We start from the raw sequence: 18,527 nt of genomic DNA, 5'->3' as shown, positions 1-18,527 counted from the left end.
TAAAGTGGAGCATTTCTGGAGTACAATGAATTTTCATTTTGAACTTCTAGATTTCCGAGATTTAAATGAACCTCTTCACTGGTTTCTTTTTAAAACTCTTGAGGCAAACACAGGTATAGAATCAATCTTATTTTGGGGGGTTTGATGTATTCACAGTTGCATCTCAGGTCGCTGGGAAGTGCAAGTGCTGAGCACAGCTGTAAAATAATAATGTTCAAACATTAAAAAACCCTTCTGCTGCGAAAATACTTTAGAAGTCCTTTTAAAAAAAATACTTCTAAACTATACTGATATGACTCTGTGGACACTGCTTCATTTCTTCACGGATTGAAGTAAACCTTTCAAAACTAATAAATAAAATATGAGAAGTAAAACCGCTCTCGGTTTTGAAATGCAAAGCCTGATCATTTTCATAATAATGCTGTGGGCTGGTGCCAGAATAGTTTGTAATTCAGTGAGCTCTTAAAATATTCAAACTTTATTTCTTTAAAGAACGTTAGTTTGATTATTTTTGGAAGTCCTTTTGAAATGGCTGCATTTAAAGAATCGCCAGAGTGCCTCAGATCTGCTCCCAGTAATGCAGGCACTGCACTGGTGAAACTTCTGTTGCTTTGAAATTCCAGAATGAAGCCCATATTGATGTGTTTGGTTTTAAGTAGAAATGCATTTCAGTGAACTTGAAGCCAAATTCAATCCATTTTTCCAGCTTTTTCTTATAAATGATCCCTGAAGAATAATGGATGTGTTACATGGCTGCTTTTTCATTGTGTTTTGGCTGTTCTGTTGTCCATCATTATAATATGTATTCAGTTGCTGAATAATAACCCTGTGTAGGTTTAACTTTATTTTTTTGGCTTAGACTAACTTCTGGATCAAACATTCGCATTTTCTATGAAGTAAAACTCCTCTAAGTTCTGAATGGCAGTCTTCTCAGGAGCCAAAAATTGTTCAAGGAGAAAAGTTTCTGCTGAGGTACAATACCAATATGAATAGCCACAGAAGTCACTTTTTAAAAAGAACACATTTTATGAACATTTATGTTTTGACCACTAGTCCATGAAATAGAGCAACAAGACCAGCAAATTGTATTATGTGATTTTATGCATCTAATTCTGTATTCACATCAAAAAACCCACACTTATTATCTTTCGAGATTATAGCATACATTTTTCTTTACAAATAAGCAAACAATATATAAAATCAATGTTCTATAAAATTATAAACCTTTGCATTTGTAAAGAATAAAGGAGTCTAAAACGTATAGTTGCAAACATTCAGATTTTGTTAATTTGACCAAAGATTTAAATTCTTATGTGGCTCTGACAATTCCTTGTCAAGCAGATTGTCAGTCTTGGTTGCTCACCGTGAGCCTTCTTGATGCTTAACTTCTCTTGTCATCTGCAAAAGATAGATACCCCCTATGTTGTGTTGCATTTCACAGGCCATACATCATAATAGTTTTTGACCATACACCAGCATTTGGTTGTTTCTTCCATATGGGCTGGGGCAGCTCTTCAGCGAGTGTAAACTGTTGGACCTTAGCAAAGCTGGAAGACCTTTCTCACTAAGCCTACTTATTTTAAATGGGGATCTGTTTTACACAGCAAGTTTAACTAGCATCACGTATCCTGACCTATGTTTGCTTTTCCAAAAAATACAAGAAAATGAGAGTCCATTTCCTTTTTTTTAGAGTCAGAATGATTTTTTTTGGTATAAGGTGATATAATCCTGTTTGCTATGCACGGCTTCGTTCATTCTCTGGCAAACATCTCCTTCCTTAGCAGCTCATTTGAAAGGCTAATTCTAAAATGTTCAAGGTGCTTCAAATGATCAAACTTTAATCAGTAGTTTTACCCTGAAGCTCTTAGGTGGGAGAAAATTCAGATCACAGCAGACCGTGTTTGTTGTACAGGTTCCCAGGAAACTGCCTGGTTTGGCTGCTGAATTTAGCTGCCTGGTCTGTGCATATGACCGCTTCTGGCAGACGTTCAGAGCTGGGAAGATTTTTGTAGTTGTTACCCGGAGGGGAAGAGGCAAGTGCTTTGGACCCATAAGGACTTCAGGTTTATTTTGAAAACATGAGGGTTGAATGCTACGAAAGCTAAAGACCGATTCCTTTATGGGGACAAATTGCATACAGGATATGAAAAGCTGGTCCCTTTTCCTTTAAAAACATGGGTAGCAATATATGAATTTTACATTAACAGGGTTTTTATCTTCATCAAGCTTGCTGCTATATACAACAGGGTAGGCCATTGTACAGTAAGAATAAATATCACATCTGATCCCCATGCGGATAAATGGTAATTTGACTGTTTAAAATCAGTCAAATTGATCTTTTTTTTGTTTTGATGAGTATTCATCAAGACAATATTGTTTCCAATTCTTACATCAGGGGAAATTATATTCTTCCATTCTTTGTGATCTGTGGGATGCCGCTTCACGCAGCACTGTAGAAGGAAAATGCACCCAGACAACTTCTTGATTCCAGTGATTTCATTAGTGATCAAATGCTTTTAAATGGCACACAGTACCTTGAGGGATTGCAGCCAAATATATAGTTCCCAACAGGTCAGTCCTAAGGATTGAACCTAGTATATAATGTATGATTAACCTTTGTGGTCATCGAAACATACAATGGCAGTTCAAAACCTACTGGCATTTGTTTTAGTTTTAGATGAACAGAAAGGCTGGATCACAGAAGCTGTCTTCATGTATCCCCAGTTTTATTACATTTGTATTTCATCTATTTTGGTCCAACTCTGAATGTTTCAGATATCGAAAGAGGTACTGCCCATGAAGTATTTTACTGTATAGTGTTCAAACTGGCAATCATTACGAATGAGCCAGTTTGTCTTTGGGTGGCTTTGAAATGCTGTATTTTGAAATTGAGTGTTACACCCCATGTCTGCGCAAAACACGGGCTCAAGTTCTAATAGAACAGTTTCATCTGCTTAAAAGTACGCTTAGTTTTGACTACATGTCATTCATTTTTTCTTAGTTTCACTAAAAAACCACTGGTCCATTGGAAATAAGATGATATATATTACTAGAAGTCAGGAACCTGATTTAGCCTATGAAATTCTGGTTTAAGGCTACCATTGAGATCATGTTACTTCAACTTGGTTTCTAAGGAAACTAAACTCTACACACTGATAACCATACAACAATAAAAAATGAATAAAGAAAACCCCCACCCCAGTACCTCTTCTTAATGGGCTTATATAGAGCAAAATATTTTAACTCAAATTAAAAAATACATTAGGTCACTCTGTTCACATTTTGCCATATAAAAAGTGAACATAAGCGGTTAAAGAAGTGAGACTTAATGTCCACACACTTCCTTTGCGCAATTATTTTCATTAGATAATCTTTTTACCCTAGGAAAGGATTCTTTAGCTGGAAAACACTTCATAAAGGATCAGACATTTTGTTTGTATCCCACATATAGCCTGGATCTTTGAAAACATCCTGTCCTTAATTGCTTATACAAAATGATTCATGGTGCAACTTGGTATTCACAAGTTACTATGTGCAGTAATTTCTATTTTTTCCTTTGTACAGGCATCAAAAGATTAGATTTATAGGCAGTGCTGAAATGCATTTTATTTTGTCTTGAAATCAAGACTGCAACATACTTTATATTCACATTCTGTATGGATTTCAAACTATTGTCATCATGACGATGGTTTGGGTGTTCTGTGGGAGGAGGGTTGTATCTCAAGAGTACTGGTTTGGTTAAATACAATATATGGACAAAAGACAAAGTAAGTTTTATGAAACCCAGTATTTTTCCCAAGCATTACAAACCGCAGATGAAAATCTGTAGGGCTGAGTTCTTACGTGGTTGGTTTTTTTAATGGAAAAAGAGAAATTGGAGCAGAAATCCAAAAAAAATAGCACTTTTCTCCTTGAAAATTGTTTTGATACTGTCAAACTTTTCATTAGAAGATGAAAATGTCATTTTCTTCACCAGCTGTGCTCGGTTTAAAGTCGGAAATCTCAATTTTGTCAAGGAGGACATTTTTTGTAAGGAGAAAAAAAAAAACCCCAGCATTTCCACTGACTATAATATATAATATATGCAGGATATATATAAGTACACATGCAGGAATACAGAGCCAGCATCTCCACTGGTGTAAAACATCTCAGTGTCTCTGAAGTCACACCTTGCCCAACTGACATCAGCTGTGAATCTCACCTAAGAAAGACATTTTTGCTGATCTCATATTCACCTCTCTGTGGAACGCTGGAGCCGGTTTCTGAATGACATGATTCTGATACAAAAGGTATAAATATAGAGACAGAACTACAGAGCTAACCTGAACACCAGAACATGACAAGAAACCCAGGGATGGCTGTAATGGTACTCAATAATATAGTCTTGAAATGCTACTGAAGGAAAAGTCAAGCTTGTCTGTAAGAAGGATACTAAAATTCTTTTCAGGTCTTCAGACAAATTGTGTTTGCAATGTCATTCTTTAAGACTACTTAAGACTAAGACCACCTAAAATGAGAATGGATTTTTCAGGTCTCAAGGTAGAGCCTTCAGTGTACTGGCTATTGACCAACGTGGTACTTTTCTCTGAATGAGCAATTCCAGAGATGTGTTTTCTAGGTGGTACTCATTTTGCTTCTAAAGCTTTTGACAAATATGTATATAAAAGATGCTTCTACAGCACAGTAATAGTAAATGCAGTATTTTCAGGCAAGCACACCAAATTCAACTATGCTGATGACTCTCAACTTCTACGTTAATAAGAAAGCTCCCTTTTGATGTTTTTTGGTACCCAAATGTGTAAAGCTGTACCTTAATGTCAATACTAAATGTCAATACTTAATATCAATACTAAAACAGTATCTACCTGCACATTTGTATGTAGCAGCCTTTCAGAATTGTACTGACTGATGCTATTAAGTCAGTACTACACAAGAAATGTAGTGAACAGTATTTCAGAACCTAATTTGATTCATTTTCTAGTTACATTAGAGAATATACCATTGTGCCAAGTGCAACTCACACTTCTATATTTTACTTTCTTTGGTATGCTCTGGGCTTTCTACATTTATTTTTAAACTACCATTAAAGTGTATCCTTCAGTAAGGATTGCAGAATTTAAAGATGATGAAAAGTCTCATTTAAAAGGGAGCAGCTACTTTTTTTTACCAGTGCTTTCTCCAGACTGTTGCAAGTGATGGAATCTTACAATTGGTCTTAGAGAACCTTCACTATGATATATATGTTTAATTAAATGGGGGGAATCTATGTTTATGAGTACGTGACTTCAGATGGATGGAGCTGTACTGAATGTATGTAAGATATGGATAGCTCCCCCACTAAGCTACCAGAAAATGTATTTATCAATGCCTGATTTTTTATGCTGATCTTTGTAAAGTACAACACTTGCTTCCACTAACGATTTGGTTCCAGAGAAGAAATTAATTGTGGCTAATTGAGCAACCTGGTCTAGTGGGGTTGGAACTAGATGATCTTTAAGGTCGCTTCCAACCCAAACCATTCTGTGATTCTGAGGAAGTCCTTGCTACAACATTCAGAGGTGCACTTCTTGCACTTTGAATTATCAAATTCAGGCAAATGCCACTGACTTCACTGGTTTTACAGAAGATTTGTGTGCTTCCTCAAAGATCAGAATCAGGCCTCAAGATTTTTTGCCCTACAGTCATGTATTATTCATCTTTCCTGAGTTATAGAACCAGCTCTACTCTTGTGATGAAGCTCAAAAGTAGCAGTGATTCTCCTTCAGTATCTAGTTTGGTTATCTGAGTTAAAAGTGGAGATACTTCAGGCAAGAAGTTATCAATGCCTCTACAGAGCATTTAGATATTGAAATCTTTGAAAAACTTCTGCTACACGTTGCTTAGAATGGATGTAATTATGGGAATGACAGAGCTTAGTGTTAAGCCCATTTTTTTGTTCTGCTTTTAAGTGGAAAAGCAAACTGAAGACCAAGCTGGTCTGGTTGAGGACTTCTGAATCCTCTTGTGTTAATTTTGTTCTCTCAAATTTGAAGCATCACTCCCTCTCCCTGCAAGATGCCCAAGGCAGATGGCCATCCTTCCTGTCTGAATGGTGACGGGTTTCCTCCAGGCTGGCGAGAATGTTGTTCCATCGGACCATCCAGTCAAGGAGGACACGCGAAGGGACCTTCCATCATTCTCCTCTAAGACAAAGCTTAGCAAGTAACTACAACAGAATGCAAGTTTGGTCAGTTTAAGAATTCAGCAGAGAGACTTCTACTGTACCTAGCAGATCGGAACTTGAGCTCATGGTAACACTGCACAAAGCTGTGATAAATGAAAGTGATCGGCAAGGCTAACAACACGATGCCACTGACCACACAAATTCCTCCAAGAATCCTTCCTGGGACAGTGATGGGACACATGTCACCATAACCCACTGTGGTCATCGAGATGATCACCCACCAACAAGCAGCAGGAATGCTGGCATAATCCTTATTCTTTGTTCCCAAGTCCAGCCCATTTTCAAGAAGCTGGGAGAGTGCACTGAAAATTGCCATAGCAACACAGATAAAGACAAGGAGCATCACCATCTCTCTGTAACAACGCTTCAGAGTCAGACCAAGCGTTTGAAGGCCAATGAAATGACGAGCCAGTTTAATCACCCAAAAAATCCTCATCATTCTTAAGACCCTCAAGGTGACTCCAGCCCTCTGGAGCTGCGAGTTTTCCCCTGTGAAAACTGTCATTAGGACAGAGATGTAGTAAGGAGTAATCGCCAGTAAATCGATGATGTTGAGAGGTCTTCTGACAAACTCACACTTGTTTTTTGAGACGATGAACCTCACGATGCATTCTGCAGTGAACCAGCCTATGCAGATAGCTTCGATTATCCTGTCAAAAGAAACAAAGTGCAGTATTTATGTTCTGTGCAGAAACGGTAGTGGCTGTTTGGTTTGGGCACAGACATCACCAAATTGACACTGAGACCTTCACAAACAACGAACAGAAAGCCGTGCTACTCTCATCTGACACACGGTGCACCAGGTTTCAGCAATTAACCTGAGGGTCTAGTGAAGAGTTTAGACTGATCATTGCTGAGAAGTCACTGATCATTTTCTTTGTATCATAGATTGCTACTGGTCCTAATAGTGGGCAAATACGCCTACAAAAACTGGAAGCCTACAAGAAATGAGGCTTGGGGATTTTGTTTCTTTTTTGTTTTAAATCTGTGAGGCCTGACTCACTTTAGAATGCCAAGGTCTATGGCTCAGCGAAGTGGCTGGTTATGAACAGCAATGTATAGAACCAGACTGCTAAACTAAAATGGAAATGAAGATTGCGTAGGCAAAAATCAGCTTTTGCATTGGCTAATTCATGCAAATGGTTCTTCAGGAACCAACCTAAACCGGTCTGATCTGCATCCCAAACAGGGGCTTACCTAGAACTATATTCAGAACTTTATAGGTATTACCACTAAATACAGGTGGTATTTTATTGTTCATCATTGGGTTCACAAAGTAGTAAGCTCATGTCCTCCCATTTATCACTACGCTCTGCATTATTGATTTTGTTTTAACTCCACCTAAACTATGTTGCAGCAAAAAGGTCAAAGTAACCAAAGCAAGATCATCTTCTTGCCAAATACAAATAATGGCCTGAATAAAAGAAATCCTGAAAGGTGATTTCAATATGTTCTTAAATATTTTCAAGCCCCAGTGCAGTGAATGATGCTTGAGAATATCTCAACTTGAAACCAGTGCAAGGTAGGAACAGAAGACAATGTTCCTCTGAGATTATTTTATAACTGTTGGGGCTGTAGTCTCAAATCTCCCATCTGAAAAGAACCCAAGTCTTAAAAATTCAGACTGAGCACACTTCTTTAATACAGGAGGGCACGGAAGCGGCTCTTTCCTCTTTCCTTTGCTTATCTTTTTTCACCAACAGTTTGAGCGAAGCAGAAGCCAGTCACCGTTGACTTCTCATCCCAACAGGTCTGAAACCAACCTGATATGAAACTGGGGAGTTGAAAATGCTGCATACAATCACAGCTTTTTTTGGTACTGCAGGCATCCTAACAAGGTAATGCCTGGAGCAACTTAATGATTTGCAAGTAATAATCCAACTGTCATTTCATACCTAAAAGCCTGCTTCCCCAGCACATCTGCATCATTTTTTACCAGGTCTGAAATCTATTATTATTAATACAGTGGCCTGCTAGAAAAACAATCTTCTGGAACAGCTGTAATTATGCTGATAGACTCTATAAACTAACTTGCATCGAAGCTTCATACACTAAAGTTTTATTTATTTATGATTAATTTCTGTTTATTTGTTGAGTTTTATGCTAAAAAATGGAGGAAACAGTAACAGACAGTTGATGTAAAGTCCTAAGGGACACTGTCATACCAGCCACAGCAGATTTAAATGAACATCAATTAATTACTTAACAAAATAATTATTCTCTAAAACCAGACCCTGTTTTTCTCATTTCATGAATAACAATGAAAGTTCTGGAGCAAGTGGCCTTTCTTCATAAAGGGCTTATAAAACATTTGTTCCTCTTAGCACCTTTTGATGGAAAGACCTGTGAATTTCCAGAATAGCTTGGTCTGAAGAATGCTGTGTTCTCTTAAAGATTAAGCTTTTGAAAATAATCTTGTTTCTTTTAGTAATGAAGGGGAGTGAGCACTACCTCGGATGCACATTTCATTTACTGTAAAAAATGCTCGGATCGGAATGTCTTCTAAACAAGAGTCATGTACAGAATATATAGAAGTTATTGTATGAATGTGGATTATCGTTCCTTTTGGATGAAAGAACTCAGGGTAGGTTCTCTTAAATCGTTGTTGCACACGATGAGGAAATACCTAAGACTTTCCTTAGTAAAATCAGTCAAACAGCAAGATCGTAGTAATGGACACACTTATAAAGTCTTAATGTACTTTTATGTTGGCTAGTTGAGATCTCATGTAATGATTAAAAGCAAAAATGGATCTGGATGGAATATTGCAGTCAGAAACATTCAACAATTCCACCAAACTATTTCATTACACGTTATGAGATTTCTCAACAGTGCTGCCTGTATCTTGTGACACGGAGCATTTACATGAAAAAGCAATCTGTAATTATTTAAAGCTTTTTCACTTGGTATTGCCTCCTGATGCCTTGATCACCTTGGAAACGTGATTCCTTCATTTTGGCACAAATGTGGCAGGTTATCTCTGAGTCAAGGTTTAAGGAAGTTAGGCCCTGACCATTGCAATACCAAATAAAGCTGTGATTGTATGTAGGATTTTCAACTCCCCAGTTTCATATCAGGTTGGTTTCAGACCTGTTGGGATGAGAAGTCAACAGTTTGCTTCACTCAGACTGTTGGTAAAAAAGATAAGCCGAGGAAAGAGACGGAAGTCTTGTCTTCTTTATGAATCAACATTGGCCCAGGGGCCTGCTATTAACTGGGAAATAGTTGTGCAAGTGAAAATGTGATCAATCCATTGTTTTACTCTGGCACTTCCTAGCACAAGAAATACTGTATATCAGTTATACTTCAGAAGGAAGGACTGAAGATGCCTTTTCTTGTAGAACGGATTGGAAGAGAGCTAAGGAACATCACTGATGCAGAAATGACAAAGCGAGATCAAGATAGTAGGAGATGTGTTACTGCCACTCTGCTACATATTGCTCTTCCAGTTCTCCATTTCACATTTATCCTTCTTTCTCAGCACTTGTATGCATCCTGGCTAGGGAGGACATAGAAGCAGAGTGTCCCTTACTTCTTTTCTGTCCTCTCCTTACTTCTTAGCCACCAGTGGAACATCTTTTCCATTTTCCCTCTATTTGTCACTCCTTTTTGCCTGTGTAGATGGATTTCAGCAGTCCTGGTGAATCACGTCAAAGTAAGTGCTTTGGTGAGAACTAGAAACCTCTGGCCTGTTGGGAAATCTAGAGGGCTACAAGCCACATTCTCACTTTCAGCTCACGTCTCCCTCTCCTCTCCTTGTAGTGACTTATCTTTATAGCTAACCTTTTCAATGGATAAATAACATCCAACAAGGAAAGCAAATTTAACAGTTAGTCCTCAAGAGAGCTTAACTGAGTATGAAGTTAAAGGCAAATAAACCGCATGAACTCAGAAGGCTGAAGTTACTGCATCTTCTGTAAACAGTTCTTAAAGTATTTGCTGCATATTCACAGGACAAACTGCCTTTTATTGCCTATTCCTGGAATAATGCTGTATTACAATCTATAGCTGTGTAATTAAATCACGAGCTTTACATGGTAAAATGTAGTACCTATTTTGTAAATGTCCGTCATGGGTTTTGGTTGGTGTGTCCAGCCCCCCCATCAGTTCAGTTTTAAAACAGCTGCTATTCAAAAGGAGAGGGCAAATGAAAAATAACCTCAGGAAGTGCTTCCTTGAAGATTCCTCCCAAAGTTTATAAATAATCAGAGAAAATCCTAAGTCCTCATTTTTATTCAGTTACAGGTTATTTCTGCTCAATCTTGCTGTTCATTGCCCCAGAGCTAAGCACATGAAAGAGGGTTTTTCTTCTACAATTCTAAGCCTCTTGGTACTTAATAGCCTTTCAAGATTGTTCTAATGAGTTCTTTGTCCATAAACAGAAAACCTTTGCAAGCCTCGCTTCTACTGCAATCCCATCACTGTTCCATTTTCTGTGCCATCTGATAACTTCCTTTCAGAATAAGCTGGTGGTTGATGTACAATGAGTTAAACCACTCCAGAAAAGATGATTTCCTGAAAACGTTATTGAAATATTCAGCAAATATTTATTACTTTAAAAAAAAAAATAATATTGTGAATGTCTTAGAGCATTTCCTCTTAGCATTATTCTTTGCCCCAGCATGCCAATTTGAATACGTTCAATATTCCCTTCTGAGGTGGTTGAAACCTAGTCAAAGTATTTCTTATGGCACTATTATCTGTAAAGCTTGTAAATAAAACATACACATCAACGGGACACATGAGGAAAACAGATGATATGATTAAAGACAGGATATGACAGGATTAAAGATTAAAGTCTGTCGGCACTGATTTGTTAAATTGTTGCTAAAGCCTATTTCCATGTCAAGCACATTAAAGCTGAAAATCATCCAAGCAGTCACCAGAATGGTCAAATTCCTGCTCAGGAAGAGGACTGGTCGTTCCAGCAAATGTTTGGGGGATGTTTTTAATCCTTTGGAAATGAGCAGGGTTTCTGTCTCACTATGAACAGCACAGGAAGGCCACAGAGCAGCCAGTTTCCCTGCACGAAAAACCTCACTGGCTTTTTTCCATTCTATCCCTGTTTTGGTAGCAGAAACATGTCTTGATGCATTAAACTCTGGTGCCATATGTGGGAGGCTGTAACAACCCAGCACTCGCCAGGGAAGGCGCAAACGCCTTTCACAGCTCTCACAGGATACCTCGGGTCCTCAGTGTCTTTTCCATGTACTCTGAACACGAGTGGCACCTAGCACTAGTGGGTTTGTTAAGCCAGGCATTGGTATGCTTCTGTTCTTCATGTTACCTTTATTTTTTAAAAAGCTCATAAATTCGTTAGAAGAATCCACATCTGTTTTTAACCTAGGTCTGTAGTTCCCTCCTTTACCTTCACCCTCCTGTTTTAACCTAGCAAAACTGTGGTGTTCGGGTTAGGCGTTACCCAGGAAAGAAGTCATTTTGGGTTTTTTGAACAATGTTGGACGTGAGCATTCAGGTGTTCTGAAACACCGTAAAGGAATGCTGATTTTTGTGTGTCTTAACATTCAAATGCAACTTTTTAAGCTGATGTTTTGCAGAGATGGAAAAAAACCCCAAGCTACCAGCACCAGGTGAGGGATGCTGTATGGAGAAGTTACTGCATTGATTTGCTTTTGCTTAAGAACACAGCAATCATATAGGCTTGATAACTGACTGATTCTCTCAATATAAAATTAAGCATGATTAGTAAGTGGAAAGCCTGGAGAAGAGAAGCTGCGTGGAGACCTCAGAGCAGCTTCCAGTGTCTGAAGGGGGCTACAAGGATGCTGGGGAGGGACTCTTCATCAGGGACTGGAGCGATAGGACAAGGGGTGATGGGTTCAAACCGAAACAGGGGAAGTTCAGGTTGGATATAAGGAAGAAGTTCTTCCCTGTGAGGGTGCTGAGGCGCTGGCACAGGGTGCCCAGAGAAGCTGTGGCTGCCCCATCCCTGGCAGTGTTCAAGGCCAGGTTGGACACAGGGGCTTGGAGCAACCTGCTCTAGTGGAAGGTGTCCCTGCCCATGGCAGGGGGTTGGAACTGGATGATCTTAAGGTCCCTTCCAGCCCAAACCAGTCTGTGATTCTATGCAAAGGGGCACCAGTCTTTCCCCTGTGCTAACAAGCTACATGTATTTAGCATTAGAAAAATAGTTTAAAGGCAGGTAGATAGAACTGTGCTGGCAGTAAAGCAGCTTCAAATGACTTTGTGTTACTGGCTTGAGAAACTCTTCCCAAAGGATTATGATCCTAAATTGGTGTACGGACAGGTTCCTGCGCAGAGACCCGCAATGTGCATCTCCTGGCACTGTTCAGAGGAGAGCAAAGATGACTTGAAATTGCCAGAAGCAACAGAAGGGGAGACAGGCGTCCCTGCTGTCTGCTCCTAAACTGTGCAAATCTGATGCAAATCTTTAGCTCTAAGTGAAACATGCCAAGGCAGGGAAGAGAGCAAGAATCTGAAACCACAAGAAATTGAATAACTCATCCCTCATCCCAAGAATGGACCTGGGGAATGGAACTGCAAACCAAGGAATTACAAGGAATGCCAGTGTCTGTAAGACCTCTGAAATTCAGAGGTCAGATTCCCCATCCCTCTCTCCTTAAAAAGGCTTACTCATGGGGTTCTCTGTTGCCCTCCCCAGGGTGTTGCTCCAAAGGATAAGAAATAGCCATGTTCACCCTTTGAGAGCGTGGTCACCATGAGAAGTCAGAACAATATAATGATTTCTGTTTGGCGGACTCAATTCCTCTTGTGGTGTTGATACAAGAAAAATAACCAGAGCTGGTATTAGGTGGGAGCCACAGGAACCCCCATGCAAACCTCACTGAAGAGGCTGATTCTGTAAATTCCAGAGTCAGTGAGCCTATGGCTTTAGGGATGATGCCCAGGTAAGCTGGAGACACGTTGCTCGAGCTGATTTCACTGCAGCTGGCCAAAGGGGGCCTGGGCATGGTTACCCCAGTTCAGCCACAGACATTATCCATGTGGCACCTTTCTGAGCTGTAACATAACATCAAGAGAAGGACAAGGGGGGTAGTATCACGGCTTCCTGATAGTAAGTACAAAAGATGTTTTTAGAATAAAGTAAAGTCTTCACAAGAGTCATTGCAGTGCCATGTGAATCAGAACTCACTCGCATGCAGTGTTCGTGTCACAATTCCTCTTGACAAAAACCATCATCATTGTTTTATCATGTTAAGACAGAATTTCTTCATTTCTATGAGGAACCTCTTATGGTTAATATGGGTTAAATGGTTGATAAACAAAGCGCAGAATTTGGCTTCAAACTTTTAAATGCATCAGAAACCAGTCACTGGATTTTCAAGCGCCCTTGGACAGTATTGCCAGAGTAGGCAGTCCCAGGCACTCCTGTGTGCTTTCAGACCAGCCACTCGGCTACTGAGGCTTTCAAAAGCCAACTCATTCTAAGTGAAATCACTACAGACAGAAGAAAAGAAGATGTCAACAACTAAAGTGGAAATACAGTGAGATGACAACTGACGATGTCAGGTCAAATCCTATGGCGTGTGTAAGTAGTTGAACTGAACTGGATCACTCACGTAAAAGCGACTGTAGCTCGCACCTTTTTTTTTCCAGATACAAGAGGCTTTTTAGTTGCGGTGCAGCATATGCAACCAAGAAAGGAGTGGCTCCTATAATAGAACAAGGCACTTCGGCAGCTGTGGGCAGAAAGAATACATCTGTTATCTGTCTTCCATGTGTTCGCTATCGAACTGTGATCAGCTTCTGTGCAGCGAGAGCACACGGGTGAACATGTATCAGTGTCTGCATGTGACAGACTCGCAAGATGTTAGGGTCTGCTGAGCTACAACCCTTAGGGTAATCCCTCTCTTGTCTGTTGCTGGTACCGAAGAAACTCGCCCTACCAGTGATAGTGGTCCTTTGGGGTTTAAAAGCAGCCTTGACTGCACTGCGAAGTGCTCACCTACGCTTTACCTTAGTATTTAGGACCTGATCCTTCAATATGCAATCATTCAGAAGAGTAAAAGGATGTGTGTGTATAATACACAGAGGTTCTTGAAGCCAAAGGCACTATGAAAGAAAGATTACACGTCACATGCCTTGTTCCTCTGCAAGTTGAACTCTCTCAGGAAAAGAACTGCTGTTAACTCCCACCCCATGAAGATGTGAACAAAGGTATGCCCGATGTTGTTAATGCTATGGTAGTGCTGTATCTATTTTCCCCTATCTGTTGGGGGTATCTAAGCAATTTTCTGCCTTACAAAAAGATCACCCAGAGCATCCACCCTTTGAAATAACCTTGCAAATCTCAAGGAAGGCTTTTGAACTGGAAGAACCTGTAAGAACAACTTCTGACATACCTGAATTTAAGCAGGAATAAACAGCTTCTAAATCGGTATCTCTCTTTTTGCTCATACAATTAATACTTTGGCTCAACTACAATGAGAAATACAGGTGCACTTTTCCATTAAGCTAATGGAAACTCTGAACATACTTTCCAAGGAATTAATTTGGCTGCTAGGATATAATATATCACGTTCCAATTAACTCTATGGTAAAAGATGATGATTTCATAATGACAAGGCTGCAATTTCACTGTAGGGCCCCTGTGGCAGAGCAGAAGCTGAAAACTTTGTTGAATATCCTGTTTTAAAAGAAGTGAGAAGTTAATAAACAAACAACCCCCTGTCCCTCTTCCTTTATATATCTTATTTATGGGAAAAATCCTACCGGATTGGTTTTGATTCTGTTCTCTGGAGAACAGAACAGAGAGCAAGCAAGCACAATGATACTGAAGTCAGCAGAGTTGCATTGATGTAACCCTAAACTGAGGTCACAAAGAAGATGGAAAAGGCTTTGTCCTTGCTCAGTCCTGTCGGGATGGAGTTTTACAGCCCACGCCCTGGTTTCTGCAGCTGTTCTGCAATGTTTAGTGTGCTTACATACATTTTATTTAAAGGAAATGTAAATATATGTTACATTCATATGCTGGGGCGCTTGTATGATGCATTTGCAGGAGCTTAATGCGCAGCATGATCATCTCCTGTGTTCCCCACACAGAGAATCCGAGATGGAAGGAGGAACAGGATTAAGGCTGTTCCCACATACACAGGTTTACACGAGCAGAACCCTAACAGGCACTGGATCTTCTCCAGCAGAATGAATACAGGCAGCGTACACACAGTGCTTTCCCCAAAGGAAAACAGAAGGGAGTTGCATTCTTTTGGGGCTGTCCTTCCCTTTTTTTTTAATCTCCACAATCGCAAGACCTCACGATTTTCCGAGTGTTCTAACTTCTCTGCATGGGCAAGGAGTCCCGCGGCTCCTGAAACGGGGGAAGAGCGAGCTCCAAGACCCCGCACAGTCGGAGACACCCTTACAGAGAAGAGAGCCGTATTCCGCTGGCACCTGATGCGCTGCCTGCCTGCGCGCTGCCTGCCCGAGCCCCGCTCCCCGCCGCTCGGAGCCCCCGGCAGAGCCCGCTGCCCCGAGAGGCCCCCACACCTTCCCCCCCGGCTCCCCCGTTCAGGGCAGCGGGTTTAAAGCGATGTCCGCCGGCGGCGGGTGACAGCTACGGACCGTCAGGACGAGGGGCAGGACACACTGGACGGGACACACGGGGACCGGACAGCGGGAAAATAAAGGATCCTCCTACCCTGAGGGCTCCCTCACTGACTCTGCTGTGTACCTGCTCTGCTCCTCCACGCTGCGGTTCTCCGGCGCCCGCCACTCGGGCAGGGTGCTGGCGCACAGCACCACCATGGACACGATGACGAAGATGATGGAGACGGTGGCCAGGACCTGGGCGGCCACGGAAGACGTGGGCTCCTCGAAAGTCCTCCGCATCCTTTCCAGCCACTTCCTGCCCTCAGCCCCCGGCGGCCGCCGGCCCTTGCCCTCGGAGCCGCGGGCCGGCTCCCCCGGCGGCTCCTCCGCTGCGTAGTAGGTGCACGTCTCGGACATGCGGTCGTCGAGGCGGCGCTGGCAGCAGTAGTCGAGGTGGGAGCCCTCCAGACCCCAGTAGATCATCTCGTTGTAGAAGGAGAGCTCGCACATGTGCGGCACGAAGCGCAGGTGGCCGTGCCGCACGTATAGCATGATGAAGCCGAAGGCCTCCGAGTGCCGGTCGAAGAAGTACTCGTTCCGCTCCCGGTCGTAGTCGTCGCACACCTCCAGCACGTCCTGCTCCGAGAGGCAGCCGTGCAAGCGGCTCACCCGCCGCAGCGGGAAATCCTTCAGCACCTCCCGGGAGAAGGAGTACCGGGTGCCCCCGACGTTCAACACCACCGAGGGGCCGCGGCCAAAGTTCATGGCTTGGGCGGGACGGAGGAGGAGAAGGGCGGGCAGGGCAGGGCAGGGCGGCGCGGTGCGGGCAGCCCCGGCTCCAGCTCCGCTCGCACCGCTGGCGGCTCCGCTCGGCGACGGGGCGGGCGCGGAGGGAGGGAGCGACAGAGGAAGGGAGGGAGCGGGAGGAGGCGGGAGAGCCGCCCCGGCACGACACGGGGCCGCCCGCAGGTGCGGCCGCGGCCTCAGCGCCGGCGGGCGGGAGCCTCCGCCGGGCCCCGCAGGGGCATGGCCGGGCCGGTGAGCTCCGCGCCCGCCGCCCAGCTCTGCTCCGCCGGTGCCGGCTCACAGCCGAGCGGGAGGCGGCGCGGCGACGGCGGGGAGGGTGGGGGGAGACACGCCTCCTCCCGCGCCCGCGCACATGGAGCGGAGCGCAGCGCGGGGCTCCCCCGCCCCTCGGGGATCCCCCCCCACCCCGCCCCGGCCAGAGGGGCCCGTCCTCGGCCGCCCGAGCGGCGCAAGAGCGAAGTTGTTCATCAAACCCCGAACTTTGGGGGCGTTTATTACACACACACACCGCCCTCCAAACCAAAGCTGGAAGTGAAGCGTTGGAGCCGCGCACCGCTGATCCCCGGTGCAAGGGGCCGTCCTGCAAGGCGGGGGTCTTCCCAGAGCCCGTCCCCCACCCCCTGCACATCTGGATGAGGAAACACTGTCGTGTCCCCCCCCCCCATAGCGTATGGACATCAGGAAGAGTGAGGTGCCTCGAGAAGAGCCTTTTTCCCTCTGCCATCCACCTCAGCCTCATGTCTGAGGCACCTTCTTGTGTCCTACACCCATCTCCATCCGTCGTTATACCATCAGCAGCTGGTACGACCCTGCCTGCTGTCTATAGCTTTGATTCCAGTTGGTTGCAGTATGTCCAGGGGGTTCTGCGTTTCCACTCGTGGGGTTTTAAATTCTTTGTGGTATTTTCGAGGCTTATTGACATCTGGAGCATCACGGGGTGAAATCAGTCAAGCTACAGCTCTCCCTTTCCGTGAAGTGCTTCCAGTTGCGAATGTGCCTCCGACCGTCGGGAGGCAGCGGCGGTGAGTACATCTCTTCAAAACCAGCGCCAAAGAGCTGTCACACAAGCGCCGTGGCTGTAAAGGGACATCCCGGTTAAACCGGTGTTTTACCATCCCCGTTCTTGCTGTAGATACGTCTTCTTATCTTTCTGGGTTGGGTTTGGGGTTGTTTTGTTCTTGGTGCTGCCATGTTACTCTCTCGGCTGAGATTTGTAAGGCGCATTTAGATGTAGCAGAATAAAGGGACAGCCACCTAGTTGTTTAGTGGAAATGGTTGATTTAAAGCAGAATGCGAGTAAGCGCTACTGGGTTTAGCCCTATTTGTTGTCTCCTAAACAACACTCAGAGAGGGATCCGAGTCCGGGCCCACGGCAGCAGAGGACTCCGCAGGCTCTTGCTGTGGTTACTCGAAGTGTAGCCACTAGAGGTCACGGTTACACGTTCTTCTGTGCTCATTTACCGAGACGACAAGAAACCACCCGAACTCCCCTTACACAACCTGGGGAAGGGTTTGATCTCTGTTTACTCACGCCGGTGTCTGTTTTCAGATAGCTGGAAAGGATTTTCCTTCCAGCAGCTGCATTCAGTTCATGTCGCTTAGCTGCCTTTTGATTTAATAAGCAACAAACACGATTTTAAACCTCTTCTTTGAGATGTGTGCTTCTGCGTTTCACTCTTCCAGGAAAAAAGAATCGCTACAATACCTGTTAAAAGAAAATATAGCAAAACCTGACCAGAACTGGCCGTGATGATAAGTTATTCGGGTGCTCCTGGCTTTGCAATCTGTGGTGCTTCCTGCTTCATACGGTTTAACCCTCTTCATTCCTCCCAGGGAGCTTGCAGAGGAAGAGAGGAGAGCGCGAATGACATGGCCTGAGGACATGCCTTTGCTAACTGTATAGAAACACAGGTTGGAGTGTGTTTCCTACATTCTAGGAATGTAGGAAACATTCTAGGAATCATTT

General features: G+C 43.2%; 1 protein-coding gene across 2 annotated transcripts; it reads right to left on the bottom strand.

Moving 5' to 3' along the window:
* Nucleotides 1-1,452: 1,452 nt before the first annotated feature.
* On the bottom strand, nt 1,453-16,628 carry KCNG3 (potassium voltage-gated channel modifier subfamily G member 3). 2 transcript variants are annotated; one of them, XM_030499658.1, is made up of 2 exons: nt 15,864-16,628; nt 1,453-6,873 (listed from the first exon to the last, which is right to left on the bottom strand). In XM_030499658.1, the coding sequence occupies exons 1-2, from the start codon at nt 16,517-16,519 to the stop codon at nt 6,228-6,230; spliced, it is 1,302 nt and encodes a 433-aa protein (XP_030355518.1). In that variant the 5' UTR covers nt 16,520-16,628; the 3' UTR covers nt 1,453-6,227. The 2 variants fall into 2 exon arrangements, with proteins under 2 accessions (XP_030355518.1, XP_030355519.1); XM_030499659.1 differs by having other exon boundaries at nt 15,897-16,628.
* Between the last annotated feature and the right edge of the window lie 1,899 nt (nt 16,629-18,527).

The sequence above is a fragment of the Strigops habroptila genome, chromosome 10, assembly GCF_004027225.2.
Source record: "Strigops habroptila isolate Jane chromosome 10, bStrHab1.2.pri, whole genome shotgun sequence".
In the NCBI taxonomy this organism is placed as follows: Eukaryota; Metazoa; Chordata; class Aves; order Psittaciformes; family Psittacidae; genus Strigops; species Strigops habroptila.
Note: the sequence above shows the minus strand (reverse complement) of the source record. Positions and strands in the feature narration are given on the sequence as shown.